Source organism: Strigops habroptila, chromosome 3 (genome assembly GCF_004027225.2).
Source record: "Strigops habroptila isolate Jane chromosome 3, bStrHab1.2.pri, whole genome shotgun sequence".
Lineage (NCBI taxonomy): Eukaryota > Metazoa > Chordata > Aves > Psittaciformes > Psittacidae > Strigops > Strigops habroptila.
In genome coordinates this window covers 59931238-59952607 of record NC_044279.2, presented here as the reverse complement: position 1 = coordinate 59952607, position 21370 = coordinate 59931238, and the positions used below count along the sequence as shown (strand labels likewise).

Here is a 21370-nt window from a genome sequence, read left to right as displayed (position 1 = left end):
GGCAGAAAAAGAAAACAAAGAAAACAAGATGGGCCCAATTCAGGTTAGCTAACAGGTTAGTAGCAGAGCAAGGGATTAAACTGAATCAGTTGCTCAGACAAATACACATTCCTGCTAGTGTACCCAGCTGTTAATATGTATGTTCACAACCCAAAGGAAGATTAGAAGCAGCAGTAACACCCTATTTAGTCCAGCATTATGAAACATAACATAGCAACAATAACATTACTCAACGGCAAAGTTTAACATACCACTTATTTTTGCCACTTAAAGTAATTCTCCACCTGCAATATCCTAACACAAGCGTATACTTCTCAAGTGAAGCAGCCATAAATCAGGATACTGAATGACACTGCCTACAAAACTTTGGCACAAAGAAGTGATCTCAGTAGCCTCCACCTCACCAATCCATTGATGCAATCCACATATTATTTCTTATAAGCTGGATTTCTCTGCCATCTCCCCCTGCCAGTTTTCTCTGGCCTCCCTTGTTGAGGACCAGGTTATACAAAGTAAGAGGCGATATTTACAACTCCCACCACACACACCACCCCCCTCAAATAGGTACTAACCAACAGCTTATTAAAATCTCCGTCTGATTCACAACACAAAAAGCCAACTACAGCAGGTTTTGCTAATCTTAGCCATAGAAAATAGGCTAGGAGGACTTCTGCAGTGCTCCCCTGCACCTCAAGCCAGAACCAGCTAAACAATGAAAAAAATCCTTTTATCCCAAATAGTCTTGTTTTATTTGAGGTGACCTGAGGTTATTTTCTGCCTTTCTATTTCCTCCTCGAACTCTTGCATCATTGGCTGGGCTAGGTAAAGGTTGGGTACAGATCTTCAGATTCATGTTAGCGCAACATAAATAGCAGCAGTTGAGTTTTATCCAAGGAATAGTGCTGGGACTAAATGCACGCTCACACTGGAGAATTCTCTCCTACCTTTCATTTCCTTTTGCTGGCAGAGTACAGGGACATCTAGGCCATGCTTTGCCTAGAGAGGTTGGACCAGATGATCCTTGAGGTCTCTTCCAACTTGAGATTCTATGATTTCTACTTTTCCCTCTCAACTTTTTGTCATACAGAATCCTAAGCAGTTGAAGTGAACCCTACATCTAATGGATAAATATACTTCCAAAACATGAAGCTCAGATCTTGCAAGCAGACCTGGTTTTGGGATGCTGTGGCAAGCCGCCCTGAACACTGCTGGGTCTCCAATTCAAACAAAACATTCAAACAAAAATATCCAAAATCACTACTGCTTTTGAGAATATATGCCAGAGAAACTATAAATTTACTATGACACCTTCATAAGAAGGTCTCCATTTTTTCCTCAGCTGCAAGCAATCATTTGCAGCAAAGCTGTTCAATATCTTCTCCTCGGCTTCAGTGCTCCCCCTTTATTTCATGTCCCTATTTTTTAGCCCACCATCTCCCATGTCAATATGACTTTCCATTAATCACTCATTTTTCCATCCTTTTTTCCCATAATCCTTTCCTCATCTTTCTCCTCCCTGGTGCTAGCTCCTCCTGCTCCTCCCATCAGAGAGGCACACTCTTCTTTCTGATCCCTGCAAATGAAGATGCATTCTTTTACTCTTCCCCCTATATACCACTACCTTAGACAACTCCCCTGTTTTAACCACAAACATGAGTACTGACATCGGTTAAGATAATAGGGTAAAACATTTTCTTGGTCTAGGGCATAATTAGAGAAAATACTTCTTCATTGTTGTGCAACATTATTAGAGAAATCTGGTACTAAACAGCATCTACAGTGAGACACTGCACTATTTGGGCCAGAGTTATGAGTAGTCAGATGTCTCTGGTACATGTAACATGGAAAAGCTTTTGTTTGTTGTAAAGCTCTACCAGTCTGACACCTGCATCACAACTTAATTCACCCACCTATGTGAGTTAGCCAGCTCCATTTTATACAGAGGAAGTATGAACGAGCAGCAAGACAGTTTGGTGCAGATGAAACACCACTACTGACCAGTTACTGGAATTATTGAATCCAGACAAAGGAGCCTGATGCTCCCTCTTTACCTTTCAAACACATCCAGTTACACAACCCAAAGAGTTAAAACTAGCCAGTATATCACTAGCCACCATTTTTACCTTAAAAGCTTAACTGAATTTTGTGACAGGAGCTGGAGTTAGCCCAGTTACTCCATCTTAAGAGGCCAGATCAGTACTATAGCTTGGAACAACTCAAGTTTGGCAGGTGAGATCCATTTCAGTCCCCACCAGCTCTCACAGTATAATCCCAGCCCAGAGAAAAGTGGGGCAGCAGCTGCTCACAAGCTGAAGCTTCAGACAAACTTTCAGAGAGCATCCTAAAAGGTCAAATAAATGTGGTTTTTTTTTATTTCACTCCCTCCATGGACTTTTCTTGTTGTTATTTTACTGATAAAATCTGAGAAGAACATGTTGCTGTTTTTATAGTGTAACACGATTGGCAAACCCCCACTTTACAGAAGTGTAGGGTTTAACATGCATGACTAACAATTAATGATGCTCATTAAAAAATGAAGTTCTGATGAAATTCATTAATACTTGGCTTGAGCCTTGCTAGCAGTTACGCAACATTAAGAGCAAGGCAATTACAGATCTTGGCTGCAACTCACTGAGAAATAAAAGAATACCCTTTTTCCTGTTTGACTCAATGTACGACAGGCTGTACTACAAAAATAAGCCATCTTGAAAACGCTTCTTCAACAATGAGACGCAGTCTGCAGTTCCATTGCCACCTGCGGGTAAGTGCTGGAGTCTGTCATGGAATCATAGAATGGTTTGGGTTGGAAGGGACCTTAACGTCATCTAGTTCCAACCTCCCTGCCACGGGCAGGTACATCTCCCACAGGTCATCCTGCTCTATTTCCCAGGCCACAGAGAAATAAAGGTATTGATAGAAAATAATGACTAATGAAGAGCTGTGCTTCTGACTTGCCTGGTTAGTCATAGAGTCGTTTGAAGTAGACGCCATCTTTGGCCTCTCAGGTGACTGCTATAATTTCAACCATTTCATGTATTGCTTCTTTGACACTCCTAAAAATTTAAAAACCAGATGAGCAGCTTTATTCTAAAGAGCAAAGCAAGAGACCAGGATGAGGATGGCCTGCAGATGAATCACAGAGAATATTAACAAGGAACAAGCTGTGGTTAGCAGCTTCAGTCTGGAGTCTCAAGGAAGGCATCCAAAAGAGCACACAAGAGGTTCACGCTCCTGTCTCAAAACCAGTTTCTGATCAAAGTGTTCTTGCCCCTACGTGTCAGCAATAAAGCACAGTTTACAAGACAAACCCTTCTCTACCTGTTCAGTAGCAAGTACTTACTCTGAAAGGGGACTGCTGGCAGTGCACACGCATAGATTTCAGTGCACTCTCATGCAGCTTGACTCTGCAGCGCTAATGGGAATACAGCCTTGTATTTAATATAGCTTTTAACCTATAAACCTGTATACATCCTATGTAACTTGAATCAGCTTTCTACTGTTATCTACTGTTATGTTGAATTCACTCAGGAAAACTCCTAGAAATGCACATTTTATATAGTCAGTATTGAAATACACTAGGTATTGGAGTCCACTATAACATGCCATTGGTTACTCTCCTATTTTATGTCTGCAGATTGCTCTTTATCTTGAGGAAAATAACCTATTTAGGACTGCATTTTCTGGGGTGACCTCAAAAAAAATCCTCATTACATCCTACAGACAACTTCTAGCTCAGCAAGAGCTTGCTCTGCATTTTCTGACCAACTTGTGGATGAAGGATTTTTACCTGATGAGGAAAGGAAAGATTCCACATTACAACAGATTGGTTCAGCAGCACAGGAGATCTCCTTTTCACTGCAAGTATGACAGTGAACAAAGATTAGCCACAACTTAGCCCCATGGAAAGCTTTGAGTATTTAGGCAGCGGATGCCAGGGAAATGTGTCTCTTGGCTCTAAGCAGCAATTCAGGAGGGACTAGTAACCCCAGATATCCAGTCAGAGTATCTTCTATTAAATTGAAAAACAATTCAATTCACCCATTCTGTAGTAGTAGTACTTGAGCATCAAAAAGCCCAATGGAAATAGGCCATGTGTTATGTATGGCCAATGAGAGCCAGCCACGCTTGAAGCATTTAAGAATCTTGGACTGCATTATGTTGTGTGTATAGAGCATTACAATGTGATCATGACACAGTTTAAAGGTGGAGGCCTTGCAAATAAAGAAGGAATCATTATATACGAAGACTAAAACATATGGAGCTCAAGTCTCCAGCTGTGACACTGCTTTTGCACTCAGAACTTTTTTTTAGTTTTGCTTTAGTTGCTTGTTCTGCCTGTCCCTTATTAGACACACACCCTCAGGTAACACCACCTTCATCAAGCCCACCACCACCAGAGTTTTGTATTCAGTGCACGTGGGAGATGCCCATTTTCAGTGACAAGAATGGCAGGCACACAATGGAGCACAGACTTCAGCCCCAAGAATGTTTTCCTCAGTAAATTTACCACAGGCAACTGCCCAGGGTAACTCAAGCCAAGAAAAATCTGTATCTTGGTGAAATCTTTCTCTTTATGGTGCACAGTCAAGATGGAGGAAGCAGACTTCCCAGTGAAATGGGTCCCACATAGTTAACACAGTCCTTGTGCTTCAACTTCAGAGCAACCTGAACTCTGTACACTTTCCTCCATTTTCTCAATGGCAAGCAATCCCTCCAGACAGTCATGTTCCACGCAATTCCTGCCCCTCTGATGTGAAATTTAAGTGGTCAATGACCAAGCGTATTTAAAATATGCAAAACTGTTGAAGAATTAACTTTGTGCAAGCCAGATACTGGCTCAAAGTCTTCTTTTTTCAGCTGGGCTGAAAATCCAAGAAAGAGGTATGCATTTGAACACAAGTCAAAAGCCTTTAAGAACTCTTATGAAGTGCTTTCAAACCTGAAGGAAGCCAAATGATCACAATACATGCTAATGGTGCAGTTAGAAACAAACTTTATTGTTGCAGTTTGAAATTATTTACACAATATAAATCTCTTTGAAAGGTACATTACTTCATTTAATCAGTGGTAGAAGGCCTTATAATAGCTTCAATAACATTTAGTTCAAAAGAAATACAATTTCACTCCAATGGATAAATGATTCATCTAAACTTCACAACATACAAGAAGGGTCATGGGGACTTTTGAAGGGATGACAGTGCTGGAAGATGACAAACACTTACTTGTAAATTGAGCTTATTTTATTCACAGGACATGAATGGACTCATGTTTAGAAGAACACTGAAAAATATGCAGTAACAAAAAAAAAAAAAAAAGACACAAAAGAGAATATATCCCTAATATGCTATGGCCCAGTTTCTGCAAGTAAAGGGTTTTAGATAGTTGGATCAAGAGGCTTGAGACAGAACCAATCAATCTAACTTTTAAATCATATTTTAAAAAGATTGGATACATTCTTGGTGCTGAGACTATTCAAAGCACTTGTGTACAAAGCAGCATTATTAACTACCACAGACTGCATTTGAGATACAAAATGTTAAAAGGAACATTTCTACCAAAAAAATTATAATCTTTCACACATTGAAGATGTGACACCTACCATTTTCTGATAACAAGAATTACTATTAGCAAAAGCTTAGAAACATAGACTTTTTTCCAGTTCACGCTGCATTTTGTACAGTATTTTTCATGTTTCTCTTCCATGGTCTCTCTTACCTTGTGCTTTGCACGGATCTTTATGTGGGGAAAAAAACATTTAACATAGGAAAAATGCAGCTGCAATACCACAAAACCAGGCTGGTGCGGTACCTGAAGTTATTTCTCATTTATGAAGTTATTTATTTTATGAAGTTATTTCAGCATTTATTTTCAAAGTTTGGCAGATTTCAAGTAACTTAAATTCGCTTTCTAAATGTTCACTCGACTTATTTCCAACCAAGTTTTCTCTGCATAATCTCCATAAACATCACATCAAACTCATTTGGGAAGGCCATGAATTAAGTTCCTCACCACAGGGAACCCAAGACAGCAGCTCAACAATTTTAGGCAGCTACAGAAACAGCTGATGTAAAACATCAAACCAGAAGTTTGGTCATCTAGTGAAGCCTGGCACCTGTTCTAAGGCCATAAATGGGCTTCAGGGCCATTCCAACTAGTTTTCTGACATTACACAATAATAAAACCCTTTATCAGCAAGAATGGTGCAGACTACCACCGATACACAGAAAAAAGCCCAACACACACTTAAGGGTTGCAAATTAACTACACAAGGGTTTGCGTTTTTTAAATAATCTTTTGGAACATTTCTTCTCTCTCCCCCCAGGTTGACTGGTTTCCGAATCACAGAGCTTACCATCTCTAAAGGTCAGACCGAATTGGAATAGCCACTTAAAAATAAACAAACAACGCTTTTTCCAGTGTCTCATCCCAACACTTAGATGGAGCACCTCCATGCAATGGCATGTGCAAACATTCCACACCAGAGGTCCGTAAGCCACAGTTTGGTTCCATTCAACATGTCCCATCTGGATTTGTGTGGTTTCTCACTGCCACAAGCCTCCTTCTTAAAAGTTTTGTGGCTGGCTAATGGAAATCCTACCTTGTACAAGACCAAATGTTTTTGGCTTTTTATATCTTTTACAACTAATGAAAACAATCAGCTTCCAGCCCACAGAAATAAAATGGGGGGAGGCAGGGGGAAGGTGTAAGTATTAGCTGCAATTCTGCTCAACATCGGCCTTGCATTACCTCAAGGTTTGGTCAAATGCTTCTGTTCTACTACTACAGTTGCAACCTGCATGGAGTGGAAGAGATGATAGGAGACAGTAGCTAATTCCAGTGGTTTAGTAATCTAGCACACCTTAGAAGGCATCCAAGAACACAGTAAACAATACAAAAACATGGAGACAAATCAAGACTAGACAGCCACCTCAAACACAGACAGGTGAGATGTGGCAAACCTCCTCTGCAAACTGCAGGAAGGACTATCTCAAGCAAGAGATACATTCCACTGGGCTATGGAGCAAACTTATTTAATCAGAGTTACCAAAATTTGTTTGAAGACTTCTATTTGGGAGGAGTAACAAAAGGTTATTCTGTAAGCTTCTGTTAGATACCAAAGGCTTTAAAAAAAAAAAAAAAAAAAAAAAGTCTGAACTTCATTTTGAAACAAATATTACCCTTTGCAATTCGCTCTAATCCTTAAAACATGCAAGCAAACAAGCATATCCAATACCTTGCTACATCAGAAACTTAAGCTTGGATTTCCTTGTGAATTATTTCCTTTTACTTACATTTACTGGGCCCATCCTTCCTCTTGACTAATCTTTAATAAACTCACTTCCCAGGACCCTAGTAACTTAAAACATCAACATTGATAAGCATGTGTACCTGTCATCTGGTGCAGGTAAAGCTGACAGGGTGCTCGAACTGTATCAAGATCCATCTGTCAGACAATGAGACTTTCACATCAGTATTTTTCAGCAGTTACTAAACACAGCAGTGACAAGAATAAACTAAGAGCTTTAAGGGTCCTATGGACTTCAAAATGGACAGTGAAAGGCAACAGTAATTAAATATAGTTAGGAATTTGGGGAAAACTATGCTTCATTATGTCTATGCTTCCAAGATTAAAGGCCTCTTCAGAAAGGGACTTCCTACACAAAAAAAAAAAAAAAAAAAAAATCTGATGAGAAGTCACATACTGACAAAACAGAAGAGTTTTCAAAAAGGAAATAGTGACGATTACGTACAGAAAGGAACCTTTTCTATCCATGTGTCCCCTAACGATGAAAGGTGTGGGCACAGAGAGGAGGACGAAGGAGTGGCACACAAGGAAAACACCTAGGTTAAGTTTCAAGTAGTCTAAAGGGGCTACCAATAAGCCTAGTGCGGAAGAAAACATGGCAGAACTATTTTAGTGATTTGGGCATTTATCATAAGCATTTACAAGTTAACAACTCACCCTATTATAAGGCTATATCCACCAAAAACCTTTTAAGTTGGGGGACTTCTATCACAACTAACTCAATTGCTGTCACCATGGGAGCACACTCAATTCAACATGCTCACGTTTAGAAGTCACCAGCATTCAAGAACGTATAGGAAATTTTTGGAAGTAAACAAATTTAACAGCTTTCCCTACACCACAGGTACTACACGTACCTCTGACACATAGTTTGCCCTATTATTAGAACAGACTTTCTCTTCATCTTAGTACTGCATCAATTCCTTTATTCCCAGAATCATTCCCAAGAGCAAGATGACAAAAAAGCTAACAGGGAAGAGAAAAGACACTGGATGCCCAAGGCTATAAATGGATACCTTAACATAAAGCTATTATGCTCTGTTACAGGTCAATTTAACAAAAGAAGTTCGCACACAGAGTTAGATTTCTTCTTTACATCAGAATTTCTACAAAATAGGAGAGAATACAATGCAATACACAAGTCCATAAATGCAAGATACAGTACAATTCACACTAATTTACAAATGGTTATTTACACTGTTGTATATACACATACAGTCAGACCTGGTTAATGCAAATTTTTTTAAGTCCTTTTAAAATGCAAATCAAAAAGTGTCAATGAAGGAATTCAAAGTTATGTGACAAAAGACCAGTTACCATTCAGAAATCTTTAATGCTTCGGTGACCTAAGGAATCAGCCATGGAATAGCCAGATCTGACTGCAGAAATGAGAAGAAAAAAATTCACACTATTCTGCTTTACAAAAGCAACCAGGCCACTATGGTCTATTGACTTGATGCTATTTATGCAAGAATGCCCTTACTAATAACCCTCTTCATATTTACAATATAGGTTTAACTACAGTAAGGATTATTAATTTCGGCATTCATGCCCTTAGCTTAACATAAAGGCAACAGAGTATCTTCTTGGCAAATCACAGTCAAAACTAATACAGGATGTTTCTAGAGCTCAGTCATTTGAAATATCTTAACATTGCTATTGAAGAGACGGAGATAAATTAATTGAAACGAGTACATGTTCTCTAGTTCGGTGCTCTAGTACCTAACTTACATTCAGAATGTCCTGTATTCACAGTTTCAAGCTACCTTACGATCTGCAACGCTATTGCAAACTACTGCTTCAAACTTAACACATCTGGGAGATATCCCTTAACAAGCAACAATATCCGAGTGCTACCGGCTCATACTGATGTGGAACAAGGCTCAAGGTAACCGGCATTTCATTTCGGAAAATGTGTTACAGTACTTCCTCAGAACTTAACAAGAATTGTTTTAATCTGCATTTGTCTTGAAAGAAAGCTGATGCAAAGCAGCATTTCAGTGTGTAAAATGAATTTCAACATGCAAAATGAAAGCCTCTACCAGTACTGCAAAGTCAACCACTGTAACCTGTGATAATCCTTGTGCTTCTTCGAAGTGGCTCAGGAAAAGCTTGCAGTATTTACTATCTGCTTCAAAGTGCTTTTAAGAGATTCAGTGGAAATTCATTCCACAAGGAGATTGAGCTGCACTCATGAAGAGCTTTGGTTCTGCAGAAGCAAGCTTCAACTCCTACAGTTATTGCTACTTGAGCTATACAAACAAAAATACTACCGAAAAAAAAAAATCACACTAACTCCCAACCTAAATAGTACTGGTACCTAAAAAGGGAATGTGTTTTGCCAACTGTTGGGAAAGTTAGGAGCTGTCAAGTGTTGGATTTCCCAGGACCAAGTGAACTTCACAGTCTTTTTCAAATATTTCACAAATACAAAGCAACACTGCCAGAAATAAAGCCACCACTTGAAGAAAATAGTAGTTAAGAGTTCAAATATCTTTATCATACTTCCAGAGCAGATCTTGCTGAACTTAAAGGAACTACCAAGACAGCAGGGTATTACCCAACATACATCGATAATATCAACAGGGAGAAAGTACAGAAAATTAAAGTCTTCAGTGCATTCATGAGCTCTAGCAACATCCTTGAAAACTGCTACAAAGAAAACTGTGCCTATTTTAGCTATTTGTTTGTATTTAACTACCAAGAAAATTTGTCCAGCATAGTAGCCTTCAGCTAATAAATGCTAACAAAAATGGTTACAGAATTTCAAGTTACCAAAAAAAAAAAAAAAAAAAAAAAAAAAAAATAATCCCAGTTCTCCCATTTGTATTAGGCTTTTTAAGGTTCTGACTGCAGGAAATAAAAAAGGGAAGCATTCAGAGATGAATATAAACAAGAGGAATAAAAAAGTTCCAAACCTTGCTTTTGTAAAACAACAGAACGCCATTCAAAATGGTCTTTAAAGGTGAAAATTTTTCATTCACATCAATTTTCTTTGTCCTGAATCAATCCAAGCTGTTGCAAAGCACATATGTGTATATATGTGTACATATGTATGTATACACATATACACACATACACACAGAGCAGTGTGCCATAAAGCAATTTGGAATAAATATTTTCACTGGGGTCTATAAAACAGACTCCCCACAATATTTACTATTCGGGTAAGTTTGTGTTTGCACCTGTATATGCACACACACAGACTTTGTACATGTGGGCACTTATGTGACCAAAGTGCAAAGTTTTTCAGAGTATAATTAGAGTTGAGTACATGCTTGCCCGACTCCACACTGCCTTGTCAGGTTCTATTTTTCTGTTGTGGGTTTCTTCCCCTGCCCACCCACCCCCCTTTCCAGATTTAAAGCCTCTTTTCCATGCAAACTTATACATTGTTTTGTTAAGTAAACATTTTCTTTTTAATTCACATTTTGCAATCCAGACCATTCTTGGTATAATAGCTTTAAGAAATAAGAAAATCTGTGATGATCAAAGCCCCATTGTTCAAGTCATGGACTATTCCAGATTATCCTTCAAACTGGAGACTTTGAAAGTAATTTGCTGCCACAGGAAAAAAAAAAAAAAAAAAAAGAAAAAGAAACCCTAGACATTCCAGAAACTGCAAGTATTTAAGGACCAAGTATTTAAGACTAGAATCCAAGGTTAGAAGCTGACAAAGCAAAAAGATGTCAACAATACAAAACTGTAAACCTAAGTGTCTTGCTCCCCAGTGCAACAGGATCTCTGTTCACTAGTCTTCAGCTCAATAGTCCATTCTGCTAGATACTGCTGAAGCACATCAAATATAGACACCAGAATAGCGTTCAAATTTAGAATCAAGTTTCAAAAAGCGATAGGTTTGGGATAGTGGTCTTTCGCTTTAAAAGTACACTTAATAAACAAGCAGCTTTCCCACAGAAGTTAGAGACAGTACACTGCCCACCTAACACTATGATGGTACATATCCTCAACAGAATCTTATGGCCACAGAACTTCCACATTTCTACAGCTTAGAAGGAAAAAGAAAGGAAAACCCCCAAAATGTTATTTATCATTTCAGCAAACTCGATTCGAGACAAAAGAAAAGTACCATCATATGGAAAGCTACATTTTTCGGGGGGGGGGGAGGGGGGCAAAAAAAAAAAAAAAGGAAGAAAAAAAGGGACACACACAAAAAAAAAAAAAAAAAAAAAAAAAAATCATTCTCACCTTTTTCCCTAGTTACACCACAGGGGTGATCTCACAAGTCTATCATCACTCATTTTGCTTGTACACATCTAAAAGGTTAATATTCTCTGACGATGTTTTCTTTAATATAAGTTAACACAACTTCAATAAAATAAGTTGTTAAACAAATCCTTTGGAACAACTTCACTGTTTGCACCCAACTTTTACAAAAAAACTGATGAAAGCAGCAATGGAATCATGTTAAACTTATAATAAATAATTCACATACAACATGTTAAATTACAAAGAAGGATTAAATTGCCATTTCTACAACTTTTTATAGATTTAGCAAGTTTCTAATCCGTTTTATATCAACAGCAGTACATATGCTTTTCATATTAAATTTAACATTGAAGGACTGTTTAGAGGCAGTTTATTTATAAAGCAAGAACCACCAAGTGAGCATTAACAGAACTTCAACAAATGTTTAGCTTTTTTCCAGTATCTGTTCTCAGAAAAGATTCAGGGGTTCTCTATCCACTTGGTTAAGTTTTTTCCTCTTCATTACTCAGGAAGAGTTAATGTCATGACCTCCAGCTTCATTTTGAAATACTGGTTAAAGCGAACAATTGCATACCTATTTAAAAGGAGAGAGATCTGAAGTTAAGAGCAGGTAACTCGTTACATGAAGACAGCCATGCTAGCTAGGACTAGTCAGAAGTCCACCAACCCAGTACCCTGTTTCCAACACTGACCTGTAGCAGCTGTCAAAGGAAGAAATTAAGAACACAGCAACCATATTACGGTACTTCCTCACCACCACCCCTCGCTCCACCTTGCTGCAGTTTGCAAAACAGATGCCGTGCCAGGATTAGCAAAGGTAGTGCTTTCCAGTTTAATAGTTCTTAATAGACTGCTCAACAACTGACAATTGCAATTCCAGAGAAATGTGATCTTGATTATTGCAAGAATGACTTTAAACCAACAGGTTTTTGGGCTCTACCACCTGTGCTTTAGCTTGGGTTGTTTTGCCATCTAGCGGTGACTGACAAGTACTTCTACTTGAGACTAACTGGTCACAAGAACAAATTCACATTTGTCCCAATTACAAAATAGCACAACTAAGCCTAATAAACTGGGTTAATCAGAGCAAAATACTCTGAAGTGGGATCTTATACCAAGCTAAATAATTTATTTTACCACCTTGCCCAGTCCTCAGTGGAGAGATGAATCCCTCTGCTTGTGGCCATAAAAGACTTTTTAAAAAAATGCCCAAGAAACTCATCTACCTAATGGCTAACACCATTGCCCAGCATCTCAAGACACAAAACTTCACATTCATTGTCATTATGAAAACTCTTTAAAAAAAATATTAGAAATTTCCAAGATCAAAACTCCAGGCAATAAGTAGACAGACAAGCTCTTTTGTACAAGAGCCCCATTTCTTGACTCTTGCAGTTGGAAACATAGGTCTTGTGTCTGCCACAGGACAGCGCACTGACCACTTCGCTTTTACACTTTCTTCTCTCCAACAAAAAATGCTCAATGCCCAAAAGCATTTACTCCTCTAGTATGTCCCTTGCCTCATTACACCATGTGTTGTAGTCCAGGGGCACATACTAATTTAGAGAACTTTCAGTGACAAAAAGCACAGCCAGCTTTTGCTGTCTTGTTTTCTCTTAATTTTTAAGAGTTATAGTACGATCACATAGATCAAGTCTGTTGCTCAGACCTTACAGCTTCTGGTAGCTGGAATGTCGGACTAGGCGGCCCCACAGGTTCCTCCCAGCCTCTAGTATTCTATGATTATATCTGGCAAGCACACTTACCCTAGAAAATCAAAGTCAATGGTGGAATATTTGGCTTGAATTAAAGCCCACAGTCCCCAAAAGAAGTGGGAAGCCTGAAATAACAAAAATATTGGTGAAAGATGTTATTAAAATCCAACACGTAAGCATATTCTCACATTGAGAGAAAGTTATCTACATAATTAGTCTCAAAACCCAATCTTTTTGTAAAGTTATTCAATATCTCTTGACCAAAGAGATTGGTGAAGTATTACAGAATTAATTACTGGCAATTGGAGGAATAAATCCATTGGCCTCCTGACTCTCCATGTGTCATTTTCAAGAAAAATAATTGATGACCGATTTCATAAACGAAACATTAAGTAGGCTATTGTACAACTATATACACTATATTAGAAAAACCACACAGAAATACAGCTATTATTTCTCCTGCTGCTAATTAAATATGTATTATTCTACAAGTATTCAGCTCTAGCGCGAATATGAAATTCCTTTTGAATCTTTGATTACAACCCTTAGGCCATTATAACTACAACTCACTTTCACTACTTAGACAAAGAGATATTATCTGTAGCTATGTAAGAGAACTTCTGACTCATCAGCATTTACATACATTTCTCATCTGTTCCAAACTTACTTCCGTTATGAGTCCAGATAAGTAGTCTGGAGGCCTATATTCAGTTTAAGATTGAAACTATGAATTACATTAACATGTTTGTTAGTATACTTCAAATGAACAAATACACACAATGGCTTGTTAGTCTCCTTGTGGAAGACATTTCTGGACCACCCAGGTTACAAATGATATACTTCAGACTTCTGTTCAGTAAACAGCTGCTTACAGTAATTACCTAAATTGCTTTCTGAAGCTTGCATGTTAACACTTTACCAGAAGTGTAGAAGACACATGCACGCACACACGCCTGGAAACACCTTAAAATAGCAACTACTGCATGTACATGTGAATTTATCCTGTACCTCTACAGAGCTTCCCCTGACAGCAAGCAGTCCGGCATTTTACACCAGCATCCACATACTTTAGTTTGCGTTTTCTCTTAACAAAGCTTCCCACATTAACTGACAAAAGAGCATTTGCCAGTATTTGTGCATCATGTGTGGTCCAAAGGCAGGTCTTTAGCTGTTTTCTAAACAGAACGTTCTCCTCTTAGACAGCAGTATGACCATAGTTCAAAACTGACAAAACAATGCTATATATTTTTAAACAGACCACCAACCTACTTCATAGCGTATGTAAGTTTCCTAAATGAAGGGGACAGCTGAATTTAACAGTAACAGTTGATAGAGATTTTTAGAGAGTAACAGCAAACAAGCTAGTATTTTTAAGGACTTGTTTAATAATCATCTTCCTAGAACATGAACTGCATTTTCTCACTGCAACCATTAGCTTTTACCAGAAAACTGAAGGTAATATAGTAACAGAAATGTGCTTGGATTAGCCAGAGGACTGAAATAAGACCTAACTGGCTTCCTAGCCTTAGTCCTCCTATGAATAGTTCGGCATGTTATTCTTCAGGAAAAAAAGTGATCTAGCTATTGGGCAACAGACACTTTTGCTGCAACATTTCCTTTCACATCCCCTAGGCAAAACAACATCAGGGCTAGTTAGAAAAGAAGAAAAATAAAGTGAACCTGTAAAGTATCTTCAGAAATCACACAGACATAAAACTTGGACAAAAAAGAAGGACCTCTTCAAACTCCTTCTAATGGTATACATAATTGGGACATTCAAAGAGCCAGTGTTACACCTATTTGACTTCTTATTCTACCTCCCTCAATTACATTTTATGTGCTGTTTTTATTCTGAAGGTCAAGACACCAAAGCCAGATCAAAATTGAACACGCTCCAGCCTTTCAAAGGGAAACAACAAGTGATCAAAGCTTTTACATCCAAAACCTGCAGAAGACAGACAGGAGTCAGCTTACATGGCACAAAATACAGGAGGAGCAAGGAGTAGACTCACACAGCCAATCCTCACACTCTACAGAAAGGCAGAACTTCTGGGGAACCACAGGAGCACTTTGCTACAATTTAAATCAGGAAGGTGACCAAAACCAAACCTGAAAATAAGTCCCTGCTTGCCAAGACACTGCAGGCAAGGAAGAGTTATGGCAGTACTGAAAGACTTTAGAGTGATCTAATTGTCTGTATTTAAAAAAGAAAATACAGTTAAAACATGATGTATCCTAGTTTAACAAAATTTTATCATCTTATTTTAAAAAGGCTTTTTAAAGTTGGAAGATTTATAGGTCTTTATGAAGAACTACCTTGCTCTGTCAAGAAAAAAGTTCATAAGCTCTAGCCAATTCAGAGAACTTACCACACCAAAAACCAGCCAATGGAAATACTCAATAAAAGCTCATCTTCTCATTTTCTGAATGCTCACTGCCTCTTTCACTAGGAATATTCTACAGACAATTTTTAACAAACATAGCAGAAAGTTTCCATACAATAGGCTAAGGAAGTTTTTCCTTTACATGCCACAGCACTTAGAGTAGGAAACTGGGAATTACATTTGTTCATACAGTAGCAGGTTTCTCTATATTATTAAATATAGAATCATAGAATAGTAAAGGTTGGAAAGGACCTTAAGATCATCTAGTTCCAACCTCCCTGCCATGGGCAGGGACACCTTGCACTAAACCATGTGGCCCAAGACTCTGTCCAACCTGGCCTTGAACACCGCCAGGGATGGAGCATCCACAACCTCCCTGGGCAACCCATTCCAGTGCTTCACCACCCTCACTGTAAAGAACTTCTTCCTTATATCTAATCTAAACTTCCCCTGTTTAAGTTTGAACCCATCACCGCTTGTCCTACCACTACAGTCCCTAAGGAAGAGTCCCTCCCCAGCATCCTTACAGACCTCCTTCAGATACTGGAAGGCTGCTATGAGGTCTCCACGCAGCCTTCTCTTCTCCAGGCTGAACAGCCCCAACTCTCTCAGCCTGTCTTCATACGGGAGGTGCTCCAGCCCTCTTATCATCCTCGTGGCCCTCCTCTGGACTTGCTCCAACAGCTCCATGTCCTTTTTATGTTGAGGACACCAGAACTGTGCACAATACTCCACGTGAGGTCTCACGAGAGCAGAGTAGAGGGGCAGGATCACCTCCTTTGACCTGCTGGTCATGCTTCTTTTGATGCAGCCCAGGATATGGTTGGCTTTCTGGGCTGCAAGCGCACACCAAAGCCGGCTCATGTTAAGCTTCTCATCAACCAACACTCCCAAGTCCTTCTCTGCAGGGCTGCTCTGAATCTCTTCTCTGCCCAACCTGTAGCAGTGCCTGGGATTGCCCTGACCCAGGTGTAGGACCTTACACTTGGCTTGGTTAAACTTCATAAGGTTGGCATCGGCCCACCTCACAAGCATGTGAAGGTCCCTCTCAATGGTATCCCCTCCCTCCAGCGTATCAACCGAACCACACAGCTGGTGTCATCGGCAAACTTGCTGAGAGCGCACTCAATCCCACTGTCCATGTCACCGACAAAGATGTTGAACAGGACCGGTCCCAACACCGATCCCTGAGGGACACCACTCGTTAACGGTTTCCAACTGGACATTAAGCCATTTACCACAGCTCTTTGCGTGCAGCCATCGAGCCAGTTCTTTATCCACCGAGTGGTCCATCTATCAAATTGATGTCTCTCCAATTTAGAGACAAGGATGTCGTGCGGGACAGTGTCGAACGTTTTGCACAACTCCAGGTAGATGACATCAACTGCTCTACCCCTGTCCATCAGTTCCATATATTCTAATCAAGTGTTTGTTACTTACCAGTGCAAACTGATTGACTTGGACATATAGAACTTCAACTTCTTTTTCACTGACTTCTGTGCCAAATCCTTTATATTCTTTGTAGGCCTCAAGGTAAGATCTGAGCCATTGTTCCTGTAATTTTCTGTTAGGATAAAGGCTGTAGTCTACCTCGTTTACTCCTAGAGAACGACAAAATTCCTATTAGAACCTTACAGTATCTTAGGAATGCAATTAGAATCACATTACTGGACTACTTCCTCCCTCCCCACCTCCAACACACACACACACACACACACACACACAGATTGATATGGATAAGCATAAATACTTTTAGTTTGATCTGACTATCAGTTACGTGTTGGCAAGAATTTCTCACACACAAATCAGAACATTCAACATAGCAGAAAGATTTGTGCTGTATATGTTTCCAGCCACATACACAGTCTACTTGTATTTTGAGATTCAACAAGTTTGGCTTTGAGAAGCCTCAACAAAAAGTATGTGCATTACGAAACAAAAGCCCTCCCAAACATATCAGATAGTATACATTTCATAGGAAAAGGGACTTGTCTGCAACAATATCCAAGGCTGAATCCAGATGTACATACATTGTCACCAACTAGGCTCACATTTGAGAAAAATGTATTAGAAGTCTACCTCTCCTCCACAAAGTATTGGTATAATGACAAGTTTTATCTCCATAACCACCTATTTTTCTCTCTATACTAGAGATAGTCGCAGACCATAGAGAGTCTTGCCAGGAGTCACAAACCTGGACCACAGTTCACTCCCACTAGCTATGATTCCCAGAGGATTTGGGAATTCTCCTTAAGTCTTACTTTTGACAGCACAATTCCCTCACACCTAAGCTCTTTATTGTGTCAGATCCACTTAACTTGTTTTAAAAAACAAACAAATAAATCTGAGTTTTACTGGATGCATAGAGAGTAGCAGAGGTGAAGCACAACAGTTCTTCATAGGCAAGAAAAATACCACATTAGCCTGCCATTTAGAAATGTGGAACCACACAGCATATTCTCAATATACACTTATGCTGCAAGGGATGCATCCACAGTATTTCATTACAGTGGGCTGCCTCTGCTGCGTCATTTCACAGAAGGCCATTGTCAAAAGCTGTGAGTTCTGTATCTAACTACTAAATAAACTTAGGACATAACATTTCCTTTTTCTGGCTTAGCAGAGCTGCAAAGGAAGGGCATAACTGGCCTGCAAGATTAGATATCAACACATATTGATACCATCATGTATCTAGATATACAGACAGAGAAAAAGAGAAAGTGCAAGCATGAGGGTTTTGGTGGGATTCTCTCTTTCGGTTTTGTTTTGGTTCTTGTTTTGTTTATTGTATGCTTGGGGTTTTTTGTTTGGTTTTGCGGTTTCTTATGAAACCAGTTTACCTCAGAAATCCACTTTTTACCTGCAAATTCATTGAAGTGATTTCCAATGTCATAAGCCAGGTAGTTGTATCCAGAGTACTCATAATCTATGAACTGCACATCACCTATGTGAGACACAACAGCAGCAACATCAGAGTCCATGTCAAATGAAGTCAGAGCCCTAATCGTTTGGTGTTCTTTGAAGTTTTGGGGAAAAAAACAAAACACACCCATACTTGTGCCCAGTTGTGTGCGCTCAGACATCCCAGGGTAAGGTTGTGATTTTTATATAACACGATTTCCATGAATATTCATTCAAGAAAGCTCTTAAATAATTACTTCGAGCTTATAGCTCTGGTTTTAAACTCTGAATAGCAGAATTTCAATTTTAACTTCTACCACAAGAGGGCATCCCTTACCTTCAAAATAAGAAATACCGCAGAGGATCCTCTATTTAAACTTTATGTAGAAACAGCAGATCAATTTTTCCCTTACTTAAAAGAACAGTCCTGTTTATTCTCACAAAAGTGTGCAACCACAGTGGACTAACACATTGCAACATGCTGATATTTCCTTTAACATGTTGGTATTTCCTGCTTCCTCCAACCACACTTACAAAGCAAGTCTATTCTTAATCATAGCTTTTTTTAGCTGGCTTAAACTAGTCTGAAGAAACCATCAGGCTCCTCAAGCCCTCAAAACTATGAAACTATGTAGTCTTATAGACTGTTAAAGCAGCAAACAGCCCCAAATGTTTCCAAGTTACATTTACCTGCAGTGAAGCTGGGGAAAATGCTCCACTCAGGGTAATATAGCATTGAAGCTGTTCAAGAAAGTTTACAGGACATGAAACAGTCAAAACATTAACAAGATAGATTAGGTAAAACTACAGCTCTTGTATTTGAAAGGAAACCAACAAAATTACTAAAAACATCAGAAAAGGAAGCAATGAGTTAACATAAGAGCTCTTTGCACTAGAACATTAAAATGTAAAACCTTGCATTTCCAACTGCTATGCTGAAATGGGCATGAAACAAAGCTAACTATCAGAACTCCAGGTCAAAAAAATCAAGAATAATGTTAAAGTTAAATGTTATATTTCCTAGGCTAAGAATTTTAAGCATCTAATATATACTGCCACCTCCTTAAGGTCTATGGGTATCACACATATCAAATACAAGTTTTGCCAAATAAATGTCCTGAGTTATCACACAAAAACTTTGTTAAAAGTGTTTCTTCCTATGCAGTTCATCTTTACCATATTTGAAATGCTAACACATTAATGTTTTCCAGATGGATAAATCTTCTCATCTAAGCACTTACAATGGAAGTGAAACCTCACAACACAAACAAAATCACTTAGTCGTAATCCTCCCAAGTCAGAGTTTACCCTTACTCTCACAGTAAAGGAGGACTGCTTACTAAGGTTATGAGGTTAAACCTTTTAGGATCTAACAAACCAACATGAAAATGGCCTGGAAAGTGGCAAGCTCCTCCCAGGGAAATCTTGTTGGCAATGTAAAATCTAAGTTCTCTAAAACTGAAGGGACAAGAAATTTTACAGCAGCTGCACAAGATCTTATAATACCGTCACAGATTATCTTCTGCCACTGCTCAACATTCATATGGTTGTGCTTTTCACTGGTTGTTTACCACTACTTTTAAGAGGAAACACCTGTAAGTTACAAGCCAGTCAAAATATAAAGCCCAACCCTGGTTAATATTCTGCTACACTACTGATCTCCTGAACCCCCAAACATTTTATGTTGATTGTATTTACAGGTTTTTTTTCTTCCTCCCTCTCAAAAAACACAAACACAGCAGGTAAAAGTCTGCTTGAAAAACATCAACATAAGAAAACTTAAATATTTCATGTGCAAATTTCATCCTGAACATACATATGGTACTATTTTTAGGTACAGGTAACATTTAAAACTTACTTCCAGATATAAATGATATTACATACAGTAAGAAATTTAATCTAATGATATGGGTGATGTTACTAGGCGCTCTCCTATGGAGAAGTGCATTTGAAAAAGTGATAGGATAAGCCTTCAGTCAGTGCACAAGTAGCACAGTGCATGGCTCCACAAGGCAGCAACAGTGGCATACCTAATCCATAGCAGATGAAGAAAATTTGGCAAACTCATCTGACATGACAAAAGTTCAACATCCTGCATTTTTACTGTTATCTTTTAGACTTGTGCTACTGTGGAACCCAACCTTAAATTTAATTTTTGCATGAAGGCTCAAAATAAAAAAAAAGCACAGTTCTATCTGTGAAACAGAAAGAAAGCAAAAACTTAGTTTGCTACTTTATAATATATAGTTTACTTCATAAATGCATAACACATACATGTCCCAGCTGTCTTTTATAAGCAGAAGCAGCTTTGCATTGTTTAAATATCCATAGTATTAGAGGTTATTTTTAAGATTTAAACACAGTTAAAAGATTAAACTGTGATTTAAGATACAAGATTTAACACAGAAAAGCCACTCCTAAAAGATATGGCTTAGATTAGTAGGTAAGTGGCTGGCTTTTGTTTTGAGGTTTCTATTAAGTACAAAGAACTTGTACATCCCATTGTATCACCGGAAGCACACAGACCAACAAGAGACACTATTCTAAGTGCATCTGTGTTTTATTGAAGTGAGACATGATTTAAAACTGAGCTCTATCATCTCTCTAAAGAAGCTACTGTTATCAACAGGACTAAAGATGGCAAGAGTATTGACTATTTCAAGTTGAAACACATTCCTTTCTTCCAGAGGTCTCCTAGTTGAGGCAACATGCAATGTAATCTACAAAAAACATGTAAAGATACAAAATGGAATACATGTGTCCCCTATACCGGGAATTAGTTTTTTTAAACATATCAAGTAGCAGTAGATAGAGCATCTGCTAGATGATCTTAG

At 38.7% G+C, this 21370-nt stretch overlaps 1 protein-coding gene and 1 long non-coding RNA gene across 6 annotated transcripts in view; both read right to left on the bottom strand.

Moving 5' to 3' along the window:
- Positions 1–4976: 4976 nt before the first annotated feature.
- The window catches only part of ETNK1 (ethanolamine kinase 1), a 34823-nt gene continuing 18429 nt past the window's right edge, over positions 4977–21370 (bottom strand). Inside the window, exons 7-11 of one of the 5 annotated variants that reach the window (XR_003990732.1) lie at positions 19227–19277; positions 18496–18579; positions 17076–17236; positions 13303–13376; positions 4977–12110 (exon numbers count right to left, since the gene is read on the bottom strand). Coding sequence is in view for 2 of the 5 variants with exons in the window: in XM_030480797.1 (XP_030336657.1) it covers positions 12038–12110; positions 13303–13376; positions 17076–17236; positions 18496–18579 (392 nt within the window). In the remaining 3 variants the exon portion in view is untranslated. Of the gene's footprint in view, positions 12111–13302; positions 13377–17075; positions 17237–18495; positions 19278–21370 lie in introns of all 5 variants that reach the window. The other 4 variants (XR_003990730.1, XM_030480797.1, XR_003990731.1 and 1 more) reach the window with 4 other exon arrangements.
- Positions 14064–15833, bottom strand: LOC115605797. The gene is made up of 2 exons (XR_003990733.1): positions 15299–15833; positions 14064–15058 (listed from the first exon to the last, which is right to left on the bottom strand). It is a non-coding gene; the product is annotated as an uncharacterized LOC115605797 (long non-coding RNA).